At 38.1% G+C, this 27,999-nt stretch overlaps 1 protein-coding gene across 2 annotated transcripts; it reads right to left on the reverse strand.

Annotated features, from left to right (window-relative positions):
- Positions 1–1,940: 1,940 nt before the first annotated feature.
- scn12aa (sodium channel, voltage gated, type XII, alpha a) lies at positions 1,941–27,677 on the reverse strand. 2 transcript variants are annotated; one of them, XM_027150849.2, is made up of 27 exons: positions 27,268–27,677; positions 23,588–23,891; positions 23,347–23,481; positions 22,140–22,228; positions 20,264–20,392; positions 18,240–18,331; positions 17,687–17,929; positions 17,418–17,481; positions 15,880–16,021; positions 15,582–15,779; positions 15,215–15,376; positions 14,787–15,122; positions 14,604–14,688; positions 14,092–14,330; positions 13,051–13,224; positions 12,575–12,931; positions 11,494–11,916; positions 10,666–10,780; positions 10,125–10,279; positions 9,474–9,647; positions 6,132–6,254; positions 5,670–5,942; positions 5,487–5,540; positions 5,253–5,394; positions 5,060–5,160; positions 4,700–4,970; positions 1,941–4,151 (listed from the first exon to the last, which is right to left on the reverse strand). In XM_027150849.2, exons 2-27 carry the CDS (start codon positions 23,852–23,854, stop codon positions 2,932–2,934), a joined length of 5,763 nt encoding a protein of 1,920 aa, XP_027006650.2. In that variant the 5' UTR covers positions 23,855–23,891; positions 27,268–27,677; the 3' UTR covers positions 1,941–2,931. The 2 variants fall into 2 exon arrangements, with proteins under 2 accessions (XP_027006650.2, XP_047662679.1); XM_047806723.1 differs by lacking the exons at positions 23,347–23,481; positions 23,588–23,891; positions 27,268–27,677 and having other exon boundaries at positions 15,215–15,415; positions 22,140–22,230.
- Between the last annotated feature and the right edge of the window lie 322 nt (positions 27,678–27,999).

Genomic DNA, 27,999 nt, shown 5'->3' on the forward strand with positions numbered 1-27,999 from the left:
GACGGTGCGTCCTTGTAGAATCAGACAAGTTTTGTGTGTTTGAACGGGTGTATTATAATTTAATATCACCATCGCTTCAATCCAGTGCTGTAAGGTTTTTATCGGGTTTAAGAATAAATACGATAATACTAATAACTTTATAACCTTATAATTCATTTTTAAATTGTCCCAGGAAAAGCTTATGTAAGATCAAAGTTTGAGATTTCTTGCTGATTTCTTGCTGCTATTCGAACACCTGTCACTTTATATAATGCCTAATGACTGTTTTGTTTAAACATAACCTATAGAGAAGATATATATACAGGTGACAAATTAAAGGAACAAAATAAAGTTAAGGCTTTGGTGCCAGTCTTAGGAACTGTCTTGGGGAGAAAAACCAGACTTCCTAAAGACCAATTCTATTAAAATAGAAATGTTGCATTATAGAATAAAGCTGGGGCGGCTCTAGGCCTTTTTTAGGGTGGCTTCAGCCCCCTGTCTGTGATCTCAGCCACCCTAAAACTAAAAGTATTTTTTTTACTTTCAAAAATAAAAATTACGTTAAAATGAAGGACATGTTGTCGATGGGAAAGAAAATTATTTATCAGTTTGATCCAAGAGCGATTTTTTTTACTTTGCTTTTACGCTGCGTTGTACTCTTTCAAAAGTGCGTCATCAGCTGTCTGTTTTATTTGAACGGAGAAGCACAGAGTCAGTCAGAGCTGGAGCTGGATGCGTTTATCTGTAAGCCGCAAATACGGTTATAGAAGGTATTTTATAAATGTTTTTACCTTGTTAGCCTGCCCTGCAGCAGTGCTTTCAGTGTTATCAAAGTCTACCAAAGTCTGTGAACGGTCATTCAGTGCACTACGTCGCCTCCACACCTAACTCAGGGGAACAATGGGTCAAAACAGGCTCCATCACCTGGCTGTGCTGTCAGTTGAAAAAGATGTCTTTAATTCCATAGATCAGGACAAACTTATTGACTGTTTTGCCTCCATGAAAGATAGGAGATACAGCTTAATAATACCATCTAAAAATTAACTGCAAAGAATTTTCACAAATCCAAGGAATTTGACACTCATGAGGTTGTACAATATGCTATTTGTGTTCAAATTGTTTGTGCAAGATTGTGTTTTGTGTCTGTTAGTGAACTTAATGTACAGAGATTTGTGTGTAGCTAAAGTAGATATACAGTACTGTGTTGACATCAGTTATACCAATACCAGTGAAATGTCACTATTCTTATTACCAGTGTTGTAGCACAAACAAAATATTAATGCAAAATCAATACTAAATAAAAATAACATCTATTGATTTGGTCTTTGTATTGTGAATATTTTTATATTAATGACTGCATTCATTGGACACACTGTTTGTAGAGAATGCACACAGACATGAACTGATTTGATTCAAGACTGGCATCATTACATCATGCATAAAATTTTGGCGTCCACTTTTGCCATTTTAAATAATACCGTAACTTTTGGCTTACTATGTAGTCATATAATATATAATATAAAACTCTTCTTGTTTTAAATTCTCACTGAGGGCTAAAGCCCCTAAAGATGAAACCCTAGAACCGGCCCTGGAATAAAGGTAGAACTTTGTATTGACTTGCCATCAAAATGAACTCCTGCATAAACCACACAGTGTAGCAGTCACTTGTTTATTAATTTGTCCCCTGTTTGATATAGAAACCTTAAATAAATGAATTAATTTATTTTGAGATTATTTTGAAAATATATCACTTCCTATTATATTATTCATTTCCCATAAACTCTTAAAACCTAAGGTGCAAAGAGAGTAAAACCGTAAACTGTTCAGAACCACCTTTTTTGCTTAGTACCATAAAGAACCATTTTCTACTTTTTGTACTGTATACAGTATACTTTTACGTACTGGAAAAGTTATAGGGATGTTAAACTTATTTGATACCCTGACAAAAAAAAAAAACCAAAAACATTTAAGAGCTTTTATTTTTAAGAGTGTAAAGTGTAGTGAGTATATGTGAAATTTTCTTACAGAATAATTCTTACAGTGGTGTATCAGAGCTGTTAATATGGCTCCTAAAGCACAGTTTTCCCCAAGCTGAGTCGTGTGTATAGAGACACAACAACCATCAGCAGGCACATCGTAAACATTGCCCTAAAAATCAATTTGATATCCTATGCAGAAAAGGTTCACACTCAAAGCCAAGCTCTAATAGCATCAATGCAACGTTTCTACAAAGTAAAATGATGTTTTATGTACCTTTAAATGCTTTTTTTTTTCTATTTACAACAGTAAGATATCAGCATTATGTGTTCATGGTCACAACCTTATACGTTAGACTTCAAGTAAAAATAGACACAGTAACATTTTCAGTGTTGGATCATACATAATGTATAATTAATCCTTGAAAAATTCTAGAAAAACTTTTTAGCTCTTTGCTGAAAAATATGAGCGGGGAAAAAGTTACACCTTAATCAATATTTTCATCAACAGCATCTGTGCATGATCTTATTGCAAGGTAAATACTACAGTAGCTACCAAAAAGCCATTGTGTCTATAAAGAACATGTTCTGGATTTTCATCCATTCTCTGATATAATGAACAAGATGTATTTAGACCATTCTACAAAATGTATTTCCAACACAATAGGGATTATCCAGAACTCCACCTTACTGACTGTCACAGTCTACACTTCATCAAGCAAACAAATGGTCCATCTTCAAGATCTGGGCTGGTGATCACTATGTGAGACTATCCTTGATGCATCCTGATATATCAGGCTAATAGTATGGCTTTTAAATGGTCGGAGCATCATAGGAGTCAGCGAATGTATCCGTGTGCTCAGGAGTCCACTGTAGTTTGGTCTATATGCCTTTGCCTTTGCCTATTCCAGCATACTATGTGTTTACACTCCAATCTTGAAAATGTTCTTCCTGAAATAAAAAAACTAAGTAGTACTTACACAAAAGTTTCTTCAGTGTTGTAAGACTCACAAGCTGCAAGGTTCCTGGAGGCTGGTATCAGCACCTGGAACAATCTAACTGGAGCCATAGAGATAGCTTCATAGGAAGGAGGGGAGCTGTGCTGAGACTCCACAAGAAGATCCTCCTCAGGGTTATAATGCTCCTTAATCCTATGTGCAATGATCCCCTGCATTTTCTGAGCATGCTCCATATCCACTGATGCCTCTTGGTTGATTTGTTGGTACATATAAGACGCATTCTTTATCTGCCGCCTGACCAGGTGCCTCCTGTATGCCCGCTGGATCATGGTGACTGAGACCTCCTCCTGCTTTCGCCGGAGTGTGGTGGTAATGGGTTCGTAGGAGGTCTTAGACGGGTTGGATATCATAAACTTCTCCTCCATCTGTTGCTTGAGGGCATCCATCTCACCTGATTCACCCAGTACACGTTTGGTGAAGGCAAACAAGATGTCTAAGCAGTGGATCTTGTCTCCACTCACCATGGGTAGATCCATTGAAATCAACTTGAGCTTGTTCGGTTTGGCAATTCGCAGGGGCTCTGAAAGTGCGTCGGCAAAACTCGAAAGCTTCGAGTACTCAATGAAATGCGTTGCTTCCATATCAAATTTCTCCCATACCTCGTAGAACATCTCAAAATCATCCTCACTGAGGGGCTCAGTGCTTTCCTCTGTGGCCACACTGAAGTTCTCCAATATGATGGCAATGTACATGTTAACAACTATGAGGAAGGAGATGATGATGTAACTAACAAAAAAAGTAATTCCCACAGACGGGTTTCCGCAGTTGCCCTTTGTATTAGTGCCTGTGTTGACGAAGTGTGGGTTACATTCCTCTGGCGAGTTGCTTAGAATGGGATCCAGTAAATTGTTCCAGCCAGCAGAGGTGGTAATCTGGAACAGGCATATAATACTGTTTCCAAAGGTTTCAAAGTTAAACATATCATCGATCCCGCCATGCTTCTTCACATAGGCAAAGTTGGCCATCCCAAAAATGGCATAAATAAACATGACAAGGAACAGCAGAAGGCCGATGTTAAAGAGGGCTGGCAGTGACATCATTAAGGCAAAGAGTAACGTCCTTATTCCTTTTGCTGCTCGTATGAGCCGTAAGACCCGTCCTATTCTGGCCAGCCTGATCACCCGAAATAAAGTTGGAGACACAAAGTATTTCTCAATGATATCTGCCAGGACAATTCCTATAACAAGAAAACATAAGGACCAAAAATAAAGTCATATTAGGATGAAGATCCCTAACCTTAAAGGAAAAGGGTTCTTCACAGGTTTTTCTACACGTACCAAAAAACTAATGTTTTGCTAAAGGCATTTAACAGTCTGTTGTTGAGTTTCTTATAAATCCTTTGAAAGATCCCCCAGAAGAACACTTCAGGGTGCTAGATGGAAGGAATGTAGCTCTGTACAATGTAAAATTTTCCATTATTTAACAAATGCTGCATCATGGTTGCCATATTGATTTATATTTATTTTTTTTATAATCCAATGCAATGTGGATTCAGGGAGGTGTTTTGACTCTCAGATATAATTTTGTTTCAGTTTAGTTGAGTTATAACTTAGGATGTCCTGTATCACTATAATAATGTCATTATTAACTACAGAGCTTAATAAAAATATATAAAGTATACTAATAATGACCATGGGCTTGGAAACCAACTATGCAGTGAGGAACATAACTGTGACACTTTGTGCACAAGAAGCACAACCAATTAAGCAATTTATCGATACCCACCAACAATGGACAGGATGACCACTACAAAGTCAAAGATGTTCCAGCTGATGGTGAAGAAGTAGCAGCGGAGAGCAAAGATCTTTACGACGCATTCGGTGCTGAAGATGACGATGAACGCCATGTTGATATTGTTGAGAATGTGCTCCATTCGAGGTGACTGCTCGTCCGTCTCGAGCATCATGGTGATCATGTTCAAGATGATGAGCATCATGATTGTGATGTCAAAGGCTTGCTTGGAGACCAAATCAAAGAAGAATCCTTGCAGAATATTCTTCATTCAAAGACCAAATAAACATGTTAGCAGCTACAAGATTAGTATCTATTAATCTCAACACTGAATACGGGCGGACACTTTTTTACCGTCGGCCTCGGTATGGGCTTCTGCGGCTTTTTGGACCCCAGTTTTTTCATGGCGTTATAATACTTTTTCTGTTCCTCAGTCATAAAGATGTCCTGTCCACCTTAAAATGACAAAATAATATCATCTTTATTATTAACTACAATATTTGTCACATAGTAAATATTCTTAGCTCGATCAGCGAGGCATCAGCACCTATCTTTCTCTTCTGCTGATTGAAGTTGTCGATAATTACACCAATAAATAAATTTAGTGTGAAGAATGAACCGAAGATAATGAAGATGACAAAGTAAAGGTACATGTACAGGTTTATCTCCTTAACAGGTTGCTCTTCTACCTGTGAAGAAACAAAATGTATGTAAAAAAAAAAACTAGAATATATCTTCCTGGATTATATTGAGATTTGTTTGTATAATGATTAATGATTACCCCACGTGAATCCACTGCTGCATACATGATTTCCATCCAGCCTTTGAAAGTTGCCTGTAAATCCAGATTTTAGATGTTTTTACAGTAGCGTTATAGATGTAACTGAATATGAATATACATTATTCAGAATGCCAACAGAAATTAAAATGCCTTTTCTAGAAAGAGAATAAATTAGTGACTTACAACTTGTAAAAGCGAGAGGTATCCCAACCCTACATTATCAAAGTTAACCTTCACCCTGGTCCAGTAGAACTGAGTGTTGTTCATGGCCAGGCATTCTGATTTATTGTTGACACTTGAGGCATTATGGATGTAGCCGGTCCTGTTGACACACTTCCCAAATTTCCCGGCAAAGAGATTGACACCCATGATGCTGAATATCAGCCAGAAGATCAGACATACCAGCAGTACGTTCATGATGGAAGGGATGGCACCAATTAGTGCATTCACCACCACCTTGACAAAAAAAACATGATGTTGGACCTTAAAGCATTATAAAGTGTCATCAGATACAGGCCCGATACAAAGGAAAGTCCATGCTGTATATATTTAGAAAAAAGTTCTATAAAAGTTATAGAATGGATATAACTCGGGTTGATAACCTGGTGGCAGGAAATCGCGAATTAAGACGAGAAAGTGCCTTACCCGCATTCCTTCGAATCTGGACAGGGCTCTTAGTGGTCTGAGGGCTCTCAGGGTCCGCAGGGATTTAATAGCTCCAAAGTCTGAGTAGCCCAGAGAGTTAGCCACCAAGCTAATTAACGATACCTGCAGATATGAAGGGAGAAAAGGTATGCACAGTGCAATTTGTGATAACGACATTAGGTTTTATTGACCTGTTATGTTTCTTAAATCTTCACCAAAGGGTCTGAGCAACAGATTTTTTTAAATAATCTATAAGGGATGGTGAAATAAAACCTCAATCAGAGTTCTAATGAAAGTTACTGTATGAGCTATAATATCGGTAGGCGTTTATATGCAGTAATGTATAATCAGTATGATTGCTTGTGCCGCGTTTGCCTGTCGTATGTGAGCAGGTACGACGTTGTATTTAAAGCGGAGCTTCTGAAAACCAGTCCAATTTATTTACTAAGGTACATGAGAGAGATGATTAAAACATTCTGGTTGTAAATATTTACATACGTATAATATAAAACATACTCATTCACATTCCATCACTTTCAGTGCTCATTGTACAGATCTATTTTTATTGTATCTGTACTTCTACCCATCTTACCTCCTTACTTCCTTCAATAAGGAACAGTCGTAAAACACATTTCACTATGTCATACTGGGTATGCTTATGTATGTGACAAATAATCTGAGTACTTAATTACAGAGGAGAACTTTTAAATGATCACCTTTACAATGGTGAATTGTAGAATATTATAATGAATTACCTCAGAAAATGCAAGCATAGGTACGTACAGGTTGCAAATGTGTATAGATGCACGAAACATGCACCATGTACTGCACCAAGAGCTGTAACTACAACTTATATACGAGGATTGTGCTAACACTTAATTTAAAGATCATTCAGATGTTTTTCTGTTCTTCACTCAACTCAACACATCATAAATGGACTTGAGGTTACTCGAAACCTCATTGCACGTGCATCTCACGCATGGCTACTCTTATCTCAAATTATATTCATTCACTCATTCATTTTCTACCGCTTATCCGAACTACCTCAGGTCACGGGGAGCCTGTGCCTATCTCAGGCGTCATCGGGCATCAAGACAGGATACACCCTGGACGGAGTGCCAACCCATTGCAGGGCACATTCACACTCTCATTCACTCACACACACACTACAGACAATTTTCTAGAGATGCCAATCAACCTACCATGTATGTCTTTGGACCGGGGGAGGAAACTGGAGTACCCGGAGGAAACCCCAGAGGCACGGGGAGAACATGCAAACTCCACACACACAAGGTGGAGGCGGGAATCAAACCCCCAACCCCAGAGGTGTGAGGCGAACGTGTTAACCACTAAGCCACCGTGCCCACCCTCAGATTACATCTGAGGTCTAAATATTGTATATTTCTGTATGATGAACTCCTTACAGGTTTGTTCCAGGTGTATCAGAACTCTACTAGACATTAAGATCTCAATGCATAGTAGCACTTAAGCAACTACGTACTTGAATAGCTTTTTATCGGACATTTGTATAATTCTCAGATTGACAGTGAACATGAAAAGATTTGGACATCCTGCAGAAAAGAATGCAGCCAAATGATGAAACGATCCAAAGATGAGACTAAACACGCTAAAGCCAATACATGTTTTGGGACATTCTACAGGAACGTGTTTATTGCAACATTTAATAAAATTTGAAGTTGGAATTTAGAATTTATTTGTTTGGAGAAAACTGTTTCCACTCTATTCTACATTCAGAGCAGACAGCATGGTATTCGACTGTTGAATGACCCGTTACTGATGACGGATAGAAATGACATGAGGTAAATGAAGTGTTTAATGAGATGACGTAGACAAAACCAGGACAAACATGCACATATGTACACTAGATCGTGTCCATACACACATACTCAACTATATATGCATGTTCGTTATGCATATATATAAAATAGAGTGAGGTTTTTATAAAGAATTTTTTGCTCATTCAAAAAAGGTCCAATTTATTGTAGAATATGCTTTTAGTACAGATTAAGTCGAGATTTAAGGCCAAAATTGTATATTGAATATAGGGATAGGATTCTTTTCGAATTTTATTTTGGAATATTTTTTGGGAATAAATTTTCTTAGCTCCAAAAAAATGGCTAGTTCTTTATAAAAGAAAGGTATTTAATTAGAGGGATTTCGTAATATATCTAAAGAAGATTTAATTTTCTGTGTGTAGCTCAATAACAAGCAACAATAAGTAACAAACAGTAAGAAGTTACAGTTGTAAGCATGTTAGAATATATGACATTGTTCTTAACAGCTCAGACTTCACAAGCAAAAAAATAATAATAATAACATGATCATCTATTACTTTTTTCTCCAGCCTTGGCAATGACTACTAAAATGAATCACCAGTTTTAGTATCTTCTGTAGATAAGCCTTCCAGTTAATGAGTGCTATTTTAATGGGATATAAAGGCCAAGGTCCTGTGCGTACATATTACCAGATCGATGGTATGAAATTGAAAATAGTGCACATCGAATGCAAATAAAATGCATCTTCATCATATTCCTGGATCACAAAGCAAGACAGTGGCATTTATATCTCAAAATGGATCAACTGAAATCTAGCCGTGATGCAGAGAAAACAGCTCATCCTGAACAGCTACTCACCTCGTACCTTTGAACTATGAACTTACCCTATCATTAGAGGTGTGTGTAGAGATCTAAATAGGATTAAACAGGCAGGTAAGACCAGGAGATATGCAGTGATATGCAATAAACGTTTTTTCACGCAGACAAAATGCAAAGGTGTGTTTGTGTGAATGTGAGTTTGTGATCCGCTCACAAACCTCGTCACTTTCTCATCTTTTGACCCAAATTACAATGATTTTATCCTCCTGTCCTTAATGGGTTTGTGCCATTTGTTCCCATGCTAGTTATCTATGTATTGTGTGTTTGCTAATTCTATGCTTGTAAAAAGTCAACGCGCCAACACTGTTATTTGTTTAAGAGCAAAACGCAGCTATTGTCAGTCAGGAAACATAATTAGATCTTTAAGATACCTTTAACACAATGTTTGGTTGATAGATTTTAACTCGCTTGATGGTTCATAAACAGGTTTTCTTAACATTGGATGTAACACATTAATAGTTAATTATCCTCATTAACCTATTAATAATTATTAACTTACCACTTATTAACATTAATTGGCAAACTTCATGAAAAGTTTTTTGCCACACATCTTCACTGCCACATGCATAACGATGTCACTAATAGCTGAATAGAAATAACCTCATAAAAGTGCTGTGGAGGAAAAGAATGAACTAGCTGAGAAATCAGAGCAAGGTTGTACACTTACATCCACTATCAGGAAATCCAGCCAGCACCAGTAGTTTGTGAAGTACTTCTTAAAACCATACGCAATCCATTTCAGGAGCATCTCCAACACAAAAATGTAGGTGAAGACTTTGTCTGCATATTCTAGCACCACTTTCACCACCTTCTTCTGTTCGATATAAATGTCTTCAAACGCCTGCAAAGAAATGTAAAGAATTATACCAAGTACACTCAATGCGTTTTGCGCATCCTAAAAGTCAACATTTTAGCCGTAATAATACAAAAATCACATCTGGATGACAGAACAAATGTGTTTTCTTTCTCCTCATGGATTTGAAGGTGCTCACACGCAAGACAGCAATTCATTTCGGAATAATAAATAAATGTCAATTTTGGACCAAGGTGAGTTTAAATATACAACGTCCCAAACACGCACAACTGTTTCTGATTACAAGAAATAGTTAACAGACAAGGTGACTTTCATTCAACTAAAATAACAATGTGCCGTCTTTGTACCACTTATTTAATAAAAAATAAAAATACAATAACAATTTATTGTGTTGTCGTTAGGGTAAATTATTTAGTCTGATGCATTTTCATAGTATGCTCTATGTTTTACAATGAAAATATTTATAATTATCTGCATGTATAATTGTCTTGTGTGTTCTACTACCAGAGCTCCACTGCTGAGCAGGATCATGAAGATGATGAAGGTCTCAAACCAGCTGTGCTCCACAATTTGGTAACAGGTCTTTCTCAGCCTCCACCAGACCAGGCCTAAACCCTGGGTTGTGTTGATATCACACCGCTCACAGTGACGCATACAGACTGAACATAACCAAGAGCAAACCACACAATAAGCATCAGGGACATCTAGAGTACGTTCTGTTAGAACTCTGTACCTACATACTTGTATAAGAACATAGATTACAGCTAATACAGGTAGTGGAATTCAACCTTAAGTAGTCTGATATGGGAAAAAACATATTATGACCTATTTCTTTAGGGGTATTTGGAAAGTGTAGCCCACAGACAGCAGCCCAAGCTCAGGATCCAATCATAATATGATTTTAAAACAATCTTCACATGTAGAAAGTGGAGGTTAGGGTTCTCATTGTGTATGTATCTAATTCAAGCCTTTCCTTAATTGAAACAATAAGAGCACAAAATTTATGCTTGCAGATTTCAAATAAATAAAATTGTCCTTCACTCACAATCAGGGAAACACTCTTCTGGTTCCATGGTGTCTCCAGTTAGCAGGGTGTCCTCCTCTTCTCCTTCTGGATCCCTCAGATCCACAGTACTTCCTTCGGACAGGCTGATCACTTCCTGATAAAGGCAAAAGCCTGGAGTTAAATTCCATTTCCCATCATTAACAGCCACATCAACTGTCTCCATATTAATGCTAAGGATTGCAGATCTTGAACCAAATCGGTGCTTCCCTAACACCATGAACACCTACTATGGTTTTACTTATTTCAATTTGAAGCTACCGCTACCACCTTAATGCATTTTGTAGAGATTTTCTATCAGGGAAAATGCTTAGCATACTGTATATCTAGTGATTTACTAGAATTATCTGCCAAAGGTGTTGTCGCAAATCTATTTCTGCTCTGTATTCCTTCACTGAGAAGTTGCTCTACTATTCCCTTCTCTTTATGATGATAATGGTAAGAAGCAAGGGATGTATCTGAAAGCAAAGACATTTTTTGGAATGATCAAAAACTATTCTCAAGCAACCAACAAACCAATTCAGCAATAATCATAGTAATCACAGCCACTTTGGGTTCAGAATAAATACAGTAAAAGAGGTTAACCAATTTCAGTCATTAACCAATTATTTTGTAGGATTTCTCCACAGGGACAAACTGAAGAACTGAATGTGACATGCACTCACTCTCCATCAATGTGTCATTCAAAATAATTTTGTTATTTATTTATCTATTTGTTTGTTTGTTTGTTTGTTTTTGTATTCATTATTTGCCTACATCCATTTTATGCTATGTTCATAAAGTCCTCCAAAACAGTAACAATCAGCTTACTTGTTTGTTTAATTCATCTTCTGATGTCTCTGTGTCATCTTCCTCTTCCTCAGGAAACTCCATGTCAGATTCTCCAGGTGCAATTGGAACACATATGTTCAAGCTGGGATTAGTCATATAGCTGTCCTCCCTTTCTGAAGTGACATGTTTCTCTGCATAACTGCTGATTCTCCCAGCAGTCCCATTACAGTCAACATGATTAGTGCCATGACACTTGGCTGCCCGTTCTTGCTTATCTTTGTGCCAGCGTTTAGCCAGGCTTCCACTGAAGAGGTCCTTGATGACTCCCATGATCCAGACAAGACCAGCGTATATACGTGCGATGGCTATTTGTAGGTTGTTCATCTCACCATCCTCCTCTGGAGCAGACAAATTATCAGAGCTGAAGGAGCTCAGCAGTAGAGCCAAGAATAGGTTCAGAACCTATGGACAGTGTTAGACAGAGTGATAAAATGCTTTTTTGTTGAGAATTACAACTTTTTTTGGCCTTTAGATTTGCCTTGCAGAAATGGTGTCATTGGGTATAGGGTGCAGGTTACCCCTTAGGACATAATAATTATCTCACAGCAAGCAAAATGGACTCTTTTCTTTCCAAGATTCCACGTAGCTAAATTATACTGGCCTGATTCCAAAATCAGCTGATGCTTTATCCCAAATGTAAATATAAATATTGGAGCTCTGATATTCACCCATTTGCCTAACGAAAGTGTTTCTAAACATCTTATTGCTTGGAATTAGCTACTCCCAATTTCTCATCACCACACCGTGCTATAAATGTTATGCTTCCCCTTTATGCCCGCCCTTATGCCCGCCAGTTATCCAAGCAAGATAACTATTTTAGTGGTGGTGGTCCAATGCTATATTAAAATCCCAAAGACTTATTCCTTTCCCTGCCCTTAAAACATCTAACCTGCTCAAACTCAAGCAACGTAAACTATATCAAATCTATCCTGCTAATACAAATGATTTTTAAACTATTTTTATTATATGGTTTAATTTGTTATTTAACCATTTTTTTTTATTAATCAGTAAAGTATCATGATTGCTGCCATGCAAACATAATAATATCCTTCCAACTCACCACTAGGTTTCCAATGACCATAACCAGCATGAAGACGAGGATGCAGAGTGGCTGACCAGCCACCTCAATGCAGTCCCACATCGTCTCGATCCATTCACCACACAGTACACGGAAAACAATCAGAAATGAGTGGAAAAAGTCCTTCATGTGCCAACGTGGCAGAGTGCAGTCTGTGCTGATCTTACACACACATTCTTGGTAGTTCTTTCCAAACAGCTGCATGCCAACCACAGCAAAAATGAAGACGATTATGGCTAGGACAAGGGTCAAATTGCCCAGGGCTCCCACAGAGTTGCCGATGATTTTTATGAGGGTATTGAGCGTAGGCCATGACTTGGCCAGTTTGAAGACTCTAAGCTGAAAAGAGGACGGATGGATGGATGGATGGATGGACTGATGAGGATATACTGATGTAGGTTTTGCTGGTGTAATGTTTAATTCATAATAAATTTGCAGTTGTTCTGATGTGACCTTACCAGTCTGAATGAACGTAGCACAGATAATCCCTCAACATTGGACAGACCAAGTTCCATCAGACTTAAACAAACAATAATCCCATCAAAGATGTTCCAGCCTTGCTGGAAGTAGTAGTATGGGTCCAGAGCAATGAGCTTCATTACCATCTCAGTCGTGAAGATCCCAGTGAACACCTTGAAGACAAACAATATATAGAAAAATCAGCAACAGAAGTTCTTCATCGACAGGGCAGCTCTGGCATTTTGAATAAATTGTAGAAATGAGAAATCACTGGTCGGCGAACAATGGAATTAGTCAATGAAACAGCCAAGAGGCCGAGTAACAGTGAAACATCTAAGGAGATCCACAGCTCAGATGGGAGAAACTGTTCAAAGGATAACCATAGCTTAGACACTCCACACAGCTAAGTGACAAGCTAAATGTAAATTTATGGTTCTGTAACAAAGCTCTACATTAGGAAGAAACCCACCACTGTTAATCACTCTGGTGTTACCGTTCCCACAGTGAAGCAGGGTGGCGATAGTATCATATTGAGTTTTACCTTTCAGATATGCTTCTCTGAATAATCCCATCCGGTTATTGTGAATACTTAAATGGTCATGAAGTAAAAATTAAGAATAAATGGTCATCATTCATAGGCCAAGGACTTGAGTTTGAGGATTTGATGTTCTGAACTACTGTAGATGCTTCATATGTCATAATTTAGCCCGGACTTTGGCCATGTGCTTTTTCGCTTACGTTCGTGTTCACGTGTCTGCCCTGCCATTGTCTATTCCTTCCCGCCTCTGCACACCTGTCTCTTATGTGTCTAATTGCCTTTAGTATTTAGTCGAAATCCTCGTCTCTTGTCATGCCTTTGGTCGTCTTTGTCATGTCTTTGTCATGTCTCTTGTCAAGTCTCTTGTTGTCTTTGGTCTTGTCTGTATTCCTGTTTTATGTGTTTTAGTTAATAAATCAGTTTATTTTAGCTATCCTGCATTTGCGTCTGTTTTTATCCCCGCATCGCTGACATCATAACATTATGTTTGGTGCATTCTCACCAGGTTCCCCACACTCAGCATGCCATTAAATTCCTCAGTCATGGGGTAATGCTCCAATGCCATAAAGAGTGTGTTGAGCACGATGCAGATAGTGATGGCAAGGTCCAGGAAGGGATCCATAACCATGACCTTTACTAGCTCCTTCAGACCAAGCCATGCTGGAGAGCATGTCCATATCAGATACTTTTTAGCAAACACATACCAGCAAGGAGGGCACTTCTGATGGGCCTCTTCAAATTCTGAGATACACAAATAAACATAATTGTTAATATTTGTGCAATGGGACCTGTAAATGGCATTCTTACAGGAATTTAATATTGCCACATGCTTTTTGGTCTATATTCTCAAACTAATAGAAAGATCACCCTTCATAAAGTGCCCTTCATCATAGATGACAAATCACTAAAAATATGAATGAATAATTTAGCTCAAATACGCAGTTGCCTTGCAAAGGAACAATAATAATAGACAATGATAAGACTAAAAGAATACACTGAAAAGTTAAAGCCCACCGTCCATGGCATCACTGAAACTGACTGAGCTGAGTTCTCGCTTCCTTTTGACTTCATTAGCATGATCTTCTAAACATGCCAGCTCCTGTTAGTCACAAGAGATATGGTGTATACTTAAGGCACACATGCTTTGCATTCACAGACTAAGACTTATTTGTGTGTAAATAGGGTTGTTCATCTGACCTCTTTGACATTTTCCATGCTGTGTTCAGAAAACATGGTAGGTGTAAATGGGCTGATGCCACCAGTTCTCTTCTGGTCCAGCAAAACTTCAAGCCTGCCGTTGATGACAAAGCTGGGTTTAATAACCTGAGAGCAGTGGCTCCTAATGCTGCTTGTGCGACGCTTGTGCCATGGTATGACTGTGGATCCTGCCCGACTCCGTCCTTCATAGAGGACACTGGTGTGATCATCAGCCTCTGAGTTTTTGTGCAGATAGAAAGTGAATACACTGCTATTGCTGCCCCGCCTTGTGCTCAACGGATGCGAGGAGAGCGTGGCTAGGAGTGGGTACACCAACTAAAGGAAAAGATGAAGAATGAAGAAGAGCTGAATGGTGGAACTGCCTTAACTGGACTTGCAGAACTGGCTGAAATGTTCAGAAATCCAACCTTCTCATCAGGTGGATCATCTTCTGCTTCCTCTGACATGGTTCTGAATGATCTGGATCTGGATCTGGACTGATGTTCTCTGGACCCCTGGCAACTAAATGGTGATGGAGCCATCTCTTGGAATGGACTCAGTTTGGGTTCCTTGCTTTGTTTTCCTAATGTCTGGTTGGAATCATTCAGAATGACTATTTCCAATTGCTTCTAAATACCACAAATCAATTTCATAATCAGATTTATACCAAGTGCATCCAGTCATCATCAAGAACAAAGCAATGCATGAATGTTAAATAAAATGAGTCTAATCAGATACATAAGTGCATACTAAATTGTTTACAAATAAACATTTCTATAAACAAATGTGTAATACCCTCTGTTCTCTGTGAAGCTGTTCCATGGCCAGCTGGAACTCTCTCTCTTTTTGCCAAGCCTCGGCAATGGTGGCCTGGTTTTGTTCCTCATATGCCATGGCCACCACAGCCAGGATCAGGTTTACAAGATAGAACGAGCCAAGGAAGATCACCAGCACAAAGAAGATCATGTAAGTTTTACCAGCTGAACGTAGAGTCTGCCAGAAGAGAGAGGACCAGACATAAGCATGAATGAATGTAATTTTCAATCCTAGTGGCATCATACATTTTCCATTCAGCAATAAAACAACAGCCTACTTGGTGGTAGAGGTTTTCCCAGTAGTCTTGTGTCATTAATCTGAAGAGTGCTAGGAAGGCCCAGCCAAAACTGTCAAAACTTGTGTAACCATAGTTTGGGTTTCTCCCCATCTTCAAACATTCAAACCCATCGGGACACTTTCTGTTATAAGACAATAATAAACAATTACTAAGGATCATTAAGGAAAGAAAGAATTTCTTTGTGAAGTCTATAAACATGAAGGACCATTGAGTATTGCAGGATAAAAATTAAACCAGGTTGAATCCTGACAATGCTACAGTAATCCATGGCTGGGAGTCAAAAAGAGCATATTTGGTGCTGTTTCATGAGTGGGAAAGATGGTAGATGGCATTATTCTCACTTACTCTCAGTCAGTCAGCAGGACAATAGCCATTACTTTTAGTAATGTGAATATAAATAGCAGGAGGGGACACTGCCTCAGTATACAGGCAGTGCTAAAATTTGAGAGATATGGAATAAGATGCAGATAAGATTCTCCTGATGACTGGTACAGATACAGAAGGAACTGGTTAGGATATTATAATCTACAAACATTGTGTCTGTCAATGTCATTGATGAGAATGAAAGAACTAGGCATTAGCAAAGCTCTGCTCTGTCCAGGGTTGCTATGCATTTAGACATACTCAGAATCGCTATAGTAACAGTGACCTGGAGGCGGTGGCCAGCAGACACTGTGGCAAAAGTACCTCTTGGAAGCTGCCTCTCCATAGTAGTGTGTGTATGTCTGCATCTCTGGCAAACAAGAAGTGTTTTTGATTCTCTGATTGCATCGAGTAATTTGATGCAATTTACATGTCCACTTCTGAGTGACTACTTTTCGATTCCTATGAGAGTCTGTACCGGCGCTTATAGCTGATCCTTAGCCTACCTCTATCCAAAATGGCACAAGGACTCAATGAATAGTTTAATCATGACTCAATCAGCAGATCTCAACTCAACTGAACAACTATTGGAAATTTTGAAATAACATCATCACCATTAAAATGTAGGAAATATAATTTTAAAGAACAGTCTGCCATTAAAATTCCAGAGACTGAGAGAGAGAGAGAGAGAGAGAGAGAGAGAGAGAGAGAGAGAGAGAGAGAGAGAGAGAGAGAGAGAAGAACAGGAGCTATAATCCCTAGTGCTATGCTAGATGGCTATTATCAAACCTACACAAGCTTAGCAGGACCAGATGTGAGCAGGTCCTTTACATAGTATTGTCTATGAACTGTAAGCTAATGTTGTCTATAGCTGAAAAAATAGAAACCAGCTCCACAAGCATGCATGAAAAGAGAATGATAATACACCGAATGTTTCACTGGGATTTATAGGATTATCCATTAAAGTATACTGAACTCACTGTTGCTCAGTTCATTTGACTGCTCTTTGTTTTTATAGGATTTAATGTAAATGATGCAAGACTCAACTGAAAGAAAACAATAAAACAGTAGAAACTAAACAAAACAAGAAAGTGACACAGTTAGGTTAAGCAGACAATTTAGTTGGATCAAAAACATGGTGATCTCTCACATACCCAGCATCACTGCTATATCCACATATTAATGCGTCCTTGGCTCCTTCAATTATGTAGAAGTTTTCTGAGGAGATAGTGAACAGTGCATTTAATGCCAAGGAGAAGACTCTCCTTTAATGTGTCTAAGAGGGCATTACTGTCACGATCATAATTACAAGAGCTTTATCCCAAACATAAACCTAAATTATATGCTAACGTATCGCTTAAAACTATTTTATTTTGTCTCTAAACATGGCCTAACATTTCAGTGCTAATAAAACCCATTGTACCTTCACTGCTAATGAAGTCCTTTATGGACTGCCAAGTCTTGTTGTTACAGTAAAAGCTTCCATTTCCTGGGTAGGTGGAATTGACACAGTGAGCAGTGCTGCGGACACATTTCTGCCGTAGGACACCCATGAAGAGCTGAAGACCAATCAGAGCAAAGACACTAAGGCAGAAGACAGTCAGGATCATCACATCTGCCAGCTTCTTTACTGACTGAATCAGAGCTCCCACAATGGTCTTCAGACCTGGACAGGCACAATGCAAAAACATGTATGTAAACGTAACTGTGATGTAGCCAACAGCTATGAATTAACTCTGACTTAAACCAGTCTGGCTACCAACCAAGCCACAAAGTCACATGTTTATGCATTGCCTTGCTGATACCCGATTGGCTGATTGGATAATTGCATTAACAAGAAGGTGTACACTTTGTGTGTAAGTGTATTCAGTTTGTATCACTCTAACACACTTTATCCATACCCACTCTCAGAGCAGTGTCTGATATATGTATAGCATCTGTATGTGATTCTGTCAGCAGTGTGTGACAGCGCTTACCTGGGATGACGGATATGGTTTTCAGGGCTCGCAGAACTCTGAAAGTTCGTAATGCTGAGACATTACCAAGATCCACAAACTCTGTCACATATCTATAAAGAGTGGAAATCAGATGCACATAAGAGCTAGCTCCCATCCTCATTGTAATAAGCGATGCAATGGCAAAAGTGCCAAAAGGGCTCGGTGCAACTTTTCTTATCCCAGACCTATTATTTACCTTGACCAGGAATGGAACGTCTGGTATATCTTTTTTCCTCAATCTCAGAAAAAAATATTTAATTAAACCAACACCAACTTTGGCTTTACCCTGAAGTCCATTTATGCTTTGATAACATTCATTCATTCATTCATTTTCTACTGCTTTTATCCGAACAACCTTGGGTCACGTGGAGCCTGTGCCTATCTCAGGCGTCATCAGGCATCGAGGCAGGATACACCCTGGACGGAGTGCCAACTAGGGCCCTGCGCGGGACTGTTTTTATAAACCCGCACCCGCCCGCTCCCGCTGAATTTCTGACCAGGACTGCCCGCACCCGCAATGTTTGTGTCCACTCCTGCCCACTCCCGCGGATTTTTTCTTGAGAGCTTGTGAAAATTTTTTGCCAACCCATCGCAGGGCACACACACACACACACACACACACACACACACACACTCTCTCTCATTCAATCACGCAATCACACACTACAGACAATTTTACAGAGATGCCAATCAACCTACCATGCATGTCTTTGGACTGGGGGAGAAAACCGGAGTACCTAGAGGAAGCCCCCGAGGCACGGGGAGAACATGCAAACTCCACACACACAAGGCGGAGGCGGGAATCAAACCCCGACCCTGGAGGTGTGAGGCATACTTGCTAACCACTAAGCCACCATGATCCCCCCCCCCCCCCGCTTTGATAACAAATTATGCTAATTTTACAGGTGTAAAAGATATCATTTAAATGTACAAAAAAATGTATCAGTGAAGGTACCAACACAGCAACACAGCAGTACAGGTTGGGTCAATTTTTTCCACATAGTATATTACAGAGTATCCTCTTTTTAAAATGCTGATGATTGGAACACAGATTGTGACACAGATTGTTTACTGCATCTGTGAGTTTAGGGGTGCTTTGGGGATCAGCTCTATGTTTTTCCATTCTTAATGACAATGAGCTTCGTTTCAACCACTAGGCCACTGATCACATCCAGATATACTGTATGTAGCACCAACACCATTACCACCATTCAACAGTGTGAATTGGCAAGAAAATTTCTATATCTAAAGTTCCTAGTAAGTTAATATTCTTTCAAAATTTCAAAAGCTCAAACGAAGGGCTTGCACAGTCGCATGTGATAGCCATAATTATAAAAAAAAGTGATTGTTTTCTAACATTTTATCCTTTATGCTAACGTTGTGCTCCTTTGTACTTTCCCGTCATTAAATGTCTCTCTTCTCTGCTACCATTTTTCTGGCAGCTAATCCATGGCTTTAATTTGGTCAAGCTCTAACGCTGCATATGTAGGTCATGTGAAAATTGGCTCACTGGCTACCTGCGTTCTCTCAAATTCTCTCACTCTTAGATTTTTCACTCTTTAACAATATGAAATGGTGTCTCTCACTGTTACCATTATCCACCTCTCAGTTGAACATCACTCACACTTTCATTTCATTTTTACTTTAATTTTTTCCTTTTCTCCTTTTTTCCTTGAATGTAGCTGCCCCTGTTTTTTTTTTTTTTTCAGAACCACTGACAGAAATGACTTTTGGGACACGGCATCAGTAATAATAACCAGAAAACGGCAGATGCTCTTCAAAATACAATCTGCAGCGAATAAAAAATAACAAACTAACATTTTAAGAAGGTACAGTAGGTTTGAGAGAAAGTGTGTGATTAGAAGTATGCACTTTTGCTCTCATTTCTGGCACCACACTTCAGTATAGCTGAAACCTGGCATTAATATACTGTGCATAAGCTGTATATATATACAGCATTAATATACTGCATATATACAATATTTAACAGCATTAATACTTACGCCATAACAATGACGCTGAAGTCCAACCAGTTCCATGGATCTCTAAGGAATGTAAAGGGTCCAATACAGAATCCTCTTGCCAAGATCTTAATGAGCGACTCAAACGTGTAAATCCCAGTGAATGTATATCTGCGCAAGACAAATAATAGGGCAAGACAGAGGGGATAATATAAAGTGATGATACTAAATGATAGCAGAATTTAATGATCTGACAGAATGGAGTGAAATTATACACAGCAGCTCAGAGAGAAATAACTACAGTATTCAAAGGTTTTTCATTTAGCTTTTACAGACAAATGCATTTTTTTAATTAATTCTAATGACGTGGACATTTTATTCAATATCAGCCATCACATATCCATTGTGCAATGACATCCTTCACATAGATTACATACATTTCTAATGTATCACTCGTAAGTAGAATTTGACACTCTTATCAAGTGACTTCATTCTTATTAGAGGCTATGAGTCTTTTTTAATGCTCTAAAGCATGCATTAAATATAGCTGCAATTAGCTCCTGGCTGTTTAGAAGGCGTAACGAGGGATGGTGGGTGCTAGCAAATCAGCATGCTACATGCCCAGTCACATTCTCTCCCACCTTATCCGCATGCACATGGTCATTAAAGGTCGATGCATGTTAAGATACATCTATATGAGTAAGCTGTGAATACAGCACCGTATTAATCTGTGGAAATGTACTCGTTATTTATATTCCAGCTGAACAGCAAGCACTTCTTAAGGAAAGACACTACAGGAAATCGTGAGATTTAAACAAAAAATAGATATCATGATCATTCTTTGCCAATTAAAAGCTTTTTTTTCACAGAACATTCTCAAAATGTACGATTTATTAATGCAAATGAGACTTGAAAGAATTTCCAATTTGTAACAAAAAAAAACACGTTTATCAATTCAATATGAAATATTAAGTGATTCTGGAATAATCCAAGAATCTAATAATAATGAATATTTTTGGGAACTTCCTCTGTTATAGACTTAAATACATATAGGAATAAATATGAACAACACAATTCAATATTTCCAAGATTTATAAGAGAAGCTATATCTTATTGACACACAGGAGGGTGGAGTGTAAAGGCTTTATTATTTTCAACTTATTTAGTGTACAAAGAATGTGAAATAAACTTTATTTCAAAGTTTTTTTAGAAGACATCTAACATATTGTGTTTCTCCTTGTAGTATCTTGCCTTGAAAGTCTATTATTAAAGATCCCTAATAAGGAATGTCTAGCAATCTAATCTATATATATTCAGTTGTTTGCAGAAGACAAACATAAAACAAGTCTTTTGTACTTTTAAAGCTTGCTAACTTAGTACACCCTGTAACACAAGTGGTCTAAAATGACTGAGATGAAGACTCGTTTGTGTCGTATGACACGTTTCCGTGTGTCAAAGACGTCAGAAGTTCCTTGATGCACTTGTTCAGCTGATTACAGAATCCTTTAATGTGATAATAAGTGAAGGTGGTGACCACAGTGTTTAGTGGCATGACAGCAAACGAACAAAGTGTAGTTTCATTCGAAGGCAGCATTCCGATCGTAGCACACAATGTAGTGAAAAAGTGTCTTACCAAATCAGGATCATCCAAGCAGAGCAATCCAGTGATGAAAACTCAATTTAATATTAGAAATTTTAAGGATTTGAAACTTATTTTAAACCACATCATGCCGCAGATTATTGAAAAACTCACAAATGACTATTTATTATAAGGTATATACTCAGACATCCTTTGCAAGCCATACATAGACATATTTTTGGCAATTTAACCTACCTTTGAATTAAGTTAATATAATTATAATTATAATATAATATAATTAATCAACAGGAAAACTAAGTATGTGATTTAAATACTCACTCCAGATACTTGGTCCATTGCGCAGGGTCCGACATGGCCATAAAGAAGCAGTTGGTCAAAATTGTGCACATTATGAACAAACTAAACAACTTAGGGAAAAAGTTAAGGAAGTAGTGAAAAAAATATTACTTATATTAAAGTTAATTTGTCATACAGTTATAACAGCAGCAGGAAATGATATCATTTCATGTGACTCCAGATCTTCATTTTAGGGTTTTTGACCTTGTGACAGGCCTTTTGTTGTGATCAAATTAAAGGTTCAAGCAGCAATAAATTTCCTGCCTTGCCCTAAACTCAGAAGAAATCTTTGAGCCAGTGGGATTTGAGGACTCAGCAAGATAATTCTAGCCCTATTTGACCTATCTGGTGTCCTGTTCTCGCTGAAGTACAAAGCTGCAAAGCCTCCATCTGTGCAGAGAGATGAGAATGTGTATTAGCACAGGGTGGGGTGGAAAAAATAGGTTTTGAAAGTTCGTACTGTGCATGTTCAGGGAAAAATGAAGAGGCTTATAAATTGGCTTTATATGAATAAACCAGGTAAACAATTTTCTGTTTTTCGTGTTAGGATTTCAAGCCTTTTAAACTACTTCTAAAACTCCCTAAAACAGGTTTAATCAATTTCCTTACTTCTCTTGCATTATTGCATAAGCATTACATTTACATCATTTAGCAGATGCCTTTATCCAGAGCGACATTCATTTTTTTCCTCTTTTTTTTTAATACTACTGAGCAATTGAGGATTAAGGGCCTTGCTCAGGAGCCCAGCAGTTGCAGATTGGTAGACATAGGAATTGAACTCACAGCCTTCCAATTGGTAGCTCAACAACTTAACCACTAAGCTACCACATCCTAGTTATTACCACATTATTTCCTACCACATTATTTCTTATGCACCATAATAGAACAAAGTTCAAAAATTCATACGTAATTTTGTTCCATGGCATTTTTAGGATCAAAAAATCACTAAAGCGACATGATTTCCGCAGCTAGCTACACAGTTTATGTACTGACTATTTAGGGCGTGAAGATTTCAATTAATTTTGTTAGTGTAGGTGGTTTGTAAAGTCTAAACAATTGTAGTGAGTGCTGGGTTGAAATATAAAGCCTTTTTTGCAGAAGAAAAAAATGCAGGAAAAATCAATGTTCATGGAGTTAATTTTTGCATTCTTTTACCCAGGAATTTAATATTATATTAATCAACATAAACGGCAGGAAAAGGATATGAATGGACTAGTATCCTTATCGAAATTCTTCTGATGATGTGAAAAGGGCTAAACGTGTACAGGGCCGATGTGGCATTGAAGCGGAAGATGGCCTTCCCTTTATTGAGCACTATGAACGTCTACCAAGAAAAAAACAAACCAAAACAGATTAGATTCTTGGAAAATTTTCATTACAAATGTGAACACAATAAGAGCAAGAGAGATTTAATGCTTGTTTTAACTGACCTTTTGATTGTTGAAGTAAAAAGGGTCAATGTCTTCCAGTGGAACTCCTACCAGTCCTGCAGGAATGTCACCGAAGATTCTAGGAAGCACTTTCCCAGCTTCCAGGTCTGCCCTGGCTTTGGGATGCTCTGCTTTCGTACAAGATTCTGGGGAATCCTTAGAGTTCTTGACCTGCTCTTCTGCAATCCTGTGCTCAATGCCCAACAGGGATTCAAGAGTGAACGGGCGCAAGCCATCAGAACCCGCTGGTAGCAGTATGGACGCCATCTTTTCATCCTGATTGTCCTGTGGAATTTACTCCCATCTATGGACAGCGTATAAAGCATAACATTGTGTTTTGGCGGATGGTTTAAATTATATTTAGACTCTAAATGTAGATATTGGCAAGCTTCATTTAGAAATACAAGTGACTGACAATACTGATAATAATCTGATAATGCTGAAGAAACAAAGCTACTTTATCATTCCCTGTGCACTACATTTACAGAATAGAACTCCCATGGTTCTCAGTGCATGATGTCATCATAATATATGCAGTCAATCTCCTATTACTATCCACAGTCACCCAGTCAAATGATCCATTTAATTAGGAGTGTTGTATCTGAAAAAATGTTAAAAAATAACTAACTAAATGAATGCATGAATGAATGAATGAATGAATGAATGAATGAATGAATGAATGAATGAATAAATAAATAAATAAATAAATAAATAAATAAGAAAGATACTGAGATATTGCCTTACTTAATGTTTTTATTAGCAAGCTGCAAATGAACACAAGGCTGAAATTTAAGCTCATGTATCAAGTGTTTGAGAGGCTTACTGCAGTACTGCAGTGTAGCTTGGTGAGGATAAAAGTTTTCATTATTATTCATTCATTCATTCATTTTCTACCGCTTATCCGAACTACTCGGGTCACGGTGAGCCTGTGCCTATCTAAGTGACGTGACATACGGCTAAGTACGGTGACCCATCTCAGACCCATCTACACCCTGGACGAAGTGCCAACCCATCGCAGGGCACACACACACTCTCATTCACTCACACACTCACACATTACGGACAATTTTCTAGAGATGCCAATCAACCTACCATGCATGTCTTTGGACCGGGGAGGAAACCGGAGTACCCGGAGGAAACCCCCGAGGCACGGGGAGAACATGCAAACTCCACACACACAAGGCGGAGGTGGGAATCGGACCACCAACCCTGGAGGTGTGAGGCGAACGTGCTAACCACTAAGCCACCGTGCTTCATAATAAGAACATAATAGGAAACTACTGCAGTGAGCACTGAGTGAAAGTCACAGCAGCGACAGAAGGAATATATCCCAATGCTGAATATCACAGTATAACAAATACTAAAAATCAAGATGAAAGCTATCTTTATTGTGTTATCTTAGCTAGGCTAACATTGTGTCACACTTTTTCCTACGGAAATAAACAAAGGTTTAATTGCTAAAATGTTATTGTAGCTATAGCAAAGTGTTTTGTAGTTATTTTCGACAAAGGTGTATTATACAGTTCGTATCAAAATCACTTCTCATGAACGGGTTTCTTATAGGAAGTGGTTCGTTTCTTTAATTAATCTTAAGTTTATTAAACCAAAACCTTTCTCTCAGACTTTTCTCTCTGATCTAATTCCTACCATACATTCTCCAACAGGAACTGTTACGGGAAGCTTTTTTCCCCACCTTTTATTGTGAATGTTTTATAGAGTGCATTAGTGCATTATGTACAAATAGGTAGAGCAGGTAAAAGATGAGTAAGAGCCACATCATTGAGAGCAAAAAGAACTACGCTGACCTTTCTGTTCCTCTGCCTACTCACTATTCTCCTACTAGTACTCCAAACTCCATCAGATTTCAACTCCTGTTTATGTGATTAATTCCTAATACTATTATATAAGAATGGTCAATTTATGGATATTTTTCTAACTTAACTAGACGTGAATGACTTAGGTGTCTTAACTTTGTTCTGATTGCAAATTCATTCTGCAATTAATACAGCCATTTAAGACAGCACTCAGAGACCAGCACCAACAATCAATGTCCAGACATCTCACAGAAAGTAAGACAGATGAGCACCTTGGTTAACAGATTAAGAACAGCATGTTCTGCATTACAGTTTATAACCGAGATGGTTTTTAATGCACAGAATGTGAAACCTGAGGATAAAGTGCTTTTTTCCTGTGTTATGTGTGTGTGTGTGTGTGTGTGTGTGTGTGTGTGTGTGTGTGTGTGTGTGTGTGTGTGTGTGTGTGTGTGTGTGTGTACCTGCTGCTATGCTATGACCGTTAAACATTTTAAAATCTCCAAATCCTTCTATTTTAAGAAAATCAGTGCCTGCTTAGTTAGGGGATTTTTGTGCATTAGTTACTGATCCCTCTCTGGTTTTCTGAATGCTGTGTGTGAAGTTTGCCCCACTTCCCTTAATCTGTTTGACTTTATCTTCATCTGTACTATCTTTCCCTCTATGTCACCTTCATAAAGCATATTACTTGTGCAATAGCTGCACTGGGGTTTCACTACAAAAATGGCAACCAGATAGCTGAATGTAATAACCAATATTGATTTGGTTTGATTATACATGCCCTTGATACAAATTTGCTGATCACTGATTAATATTATTCCATATTAATGAAAGAAAGTCCCTAAACTAGAAGAGAAGATAATCCCAGCAGTAAGAGGTTTCCTATAGAGGTCATAGATTCTGCTGAAAAGCACACTATGTAGTGGCAGATAATCCATAGGGGCAGGTGGAGGAGAATAGCCCTGACATTTTTATAAGCCATTTAGCAAATTAATCTTCAGAATTTTCTAATTTGCATACACTAAGTGATCAGTGATTAAAATGGTACTGATTTAAGCTGACATTTTATTGATTTAGTTCCATTTTTAGATTGTGTTCTCACCGCCTCATTTAGATCCATTAAAAGATATGGGAATTGCAAGTGCTAATAGATGCCCATTGTGGTGGGTGTTATGCTACCTCATACTCAGGGAAGGACTAGAGGACAGGGCTGAGTTTCCAAAAAGCATTGCAAACACAAAGATCATCTTAACTGGGGGAGAGAAAGTGTTCAATACGATGCTCATGCTTTTAGAAATCAAGGACAGTTAATGTGGTTGGTAAAGATAAAGAAAAGTAAAAAAAAACAAAAAACAAAAAAAAAACACCCAGCCATCACTAATATAATGTTATATATTAGCATTACATGTTTAGAGTATTAAATAATAGGGAAGACAGTGTGTCTATGATTAACAGTCTATTATAAGAGATATGTACAGTACATTAAATTGATGAGGGAAAAGGTGCTTTATGGAGCGGATTATATTCAGCAAAACAGTGGCATTGTTTTCCAACCAGAAATAAATGCACTGAAAAATTTGACGTATTTCTCTTGCCCTGATTTTTACAGTATTTCTGTATCTGACTAGTTTTTTTGATTTTTTTTTTTTTTTGATTTCTGGTTAAAGCCAATGTAGAGGATGAAAAGTTTATAAATAAATAAATAAATAAATAAATAAATAAATAAATAAATAAATATACCTTTAATGCTCCTCACCAGAGTGACTTGTAGCATATAGCAGCTTTAAATATCCTAGACTTCTTTGTGTAATTTAGTCTCACCCTGAATTTAGATAAAGGAAATGAGTGAAAGTTAAGGTGTAAACTCACGTGTAAACTGTCATGATCACAGCTCTCCTCATGTCCAGGTACTTCAGCTTTTGCTTGATCTCGTTGCTACTCCAAAGCCCAAACCACATTATTTAATGTTGGATAATGACTAATATGAAATGATTTGATCCTGGCTTAGTAAAAAGAAAAAAACACACGTTTCCCAGCAAAAATTCTCACTTAATCCACACCGAGGTGTCCGGATAGACGCATCAAAGTGAAATGCGTATTTTTACGCATTGGTTCTTTTCTTTGCTGTTATCCGGGCTTTAAAACGCACAGGAACACACTTGTGGCAGTCAAGAACAGATGCATAGTTTTTCCCAATATGTTATTTTGCAAACAGGGATGTGCGTGTGCTGTGTGTGCGTGTGCTGTGTGTGTGTGTGTGTGTGTGTGTGTGTGTGTGTGTGTGTGTGTGTGTGTGTGTGTGTGTGTGTGTGTGTGTGTGTGTGTGTGCGCGTGTGCGTGGGAGGGAAAAGCGCACGGATGTTGAGCTGCGCGCTGAGACACGCTAATGTAGAGGATTTATACACATTATACACAAAATACAGCTTCACATCTTTCCTTCAGATATTTTCCATTACTCCTCTAGGTATTTTGCCCACATTATCCAACCACGTGTTATTTTATGCTGTAGGTATAACCTGTTAAAAAAAATCCATTGCACTTTTTACGCAGCACTGTTTCTTTCATTTTTTCTTTTTTTTTTACACTGTGAGTATAATGTTT

The sequence above is a fragment of the Tachysurus fulvidraco genome, chromosome 22 (genome assembly GCF_022655615.1).
Source record: "Tachysurus fulvidraco isolate hzauxx_2018 chromosome 22, HZAU_PFXX_2.0, whole genome shotgun sequence".
Taxonomy (NCBI): Eukaryota; Metazoa; Chordata; class Actinopteri; order Siluriformes; family Bagridae; genus Tachysurus; species Tachysurus fulvidraco.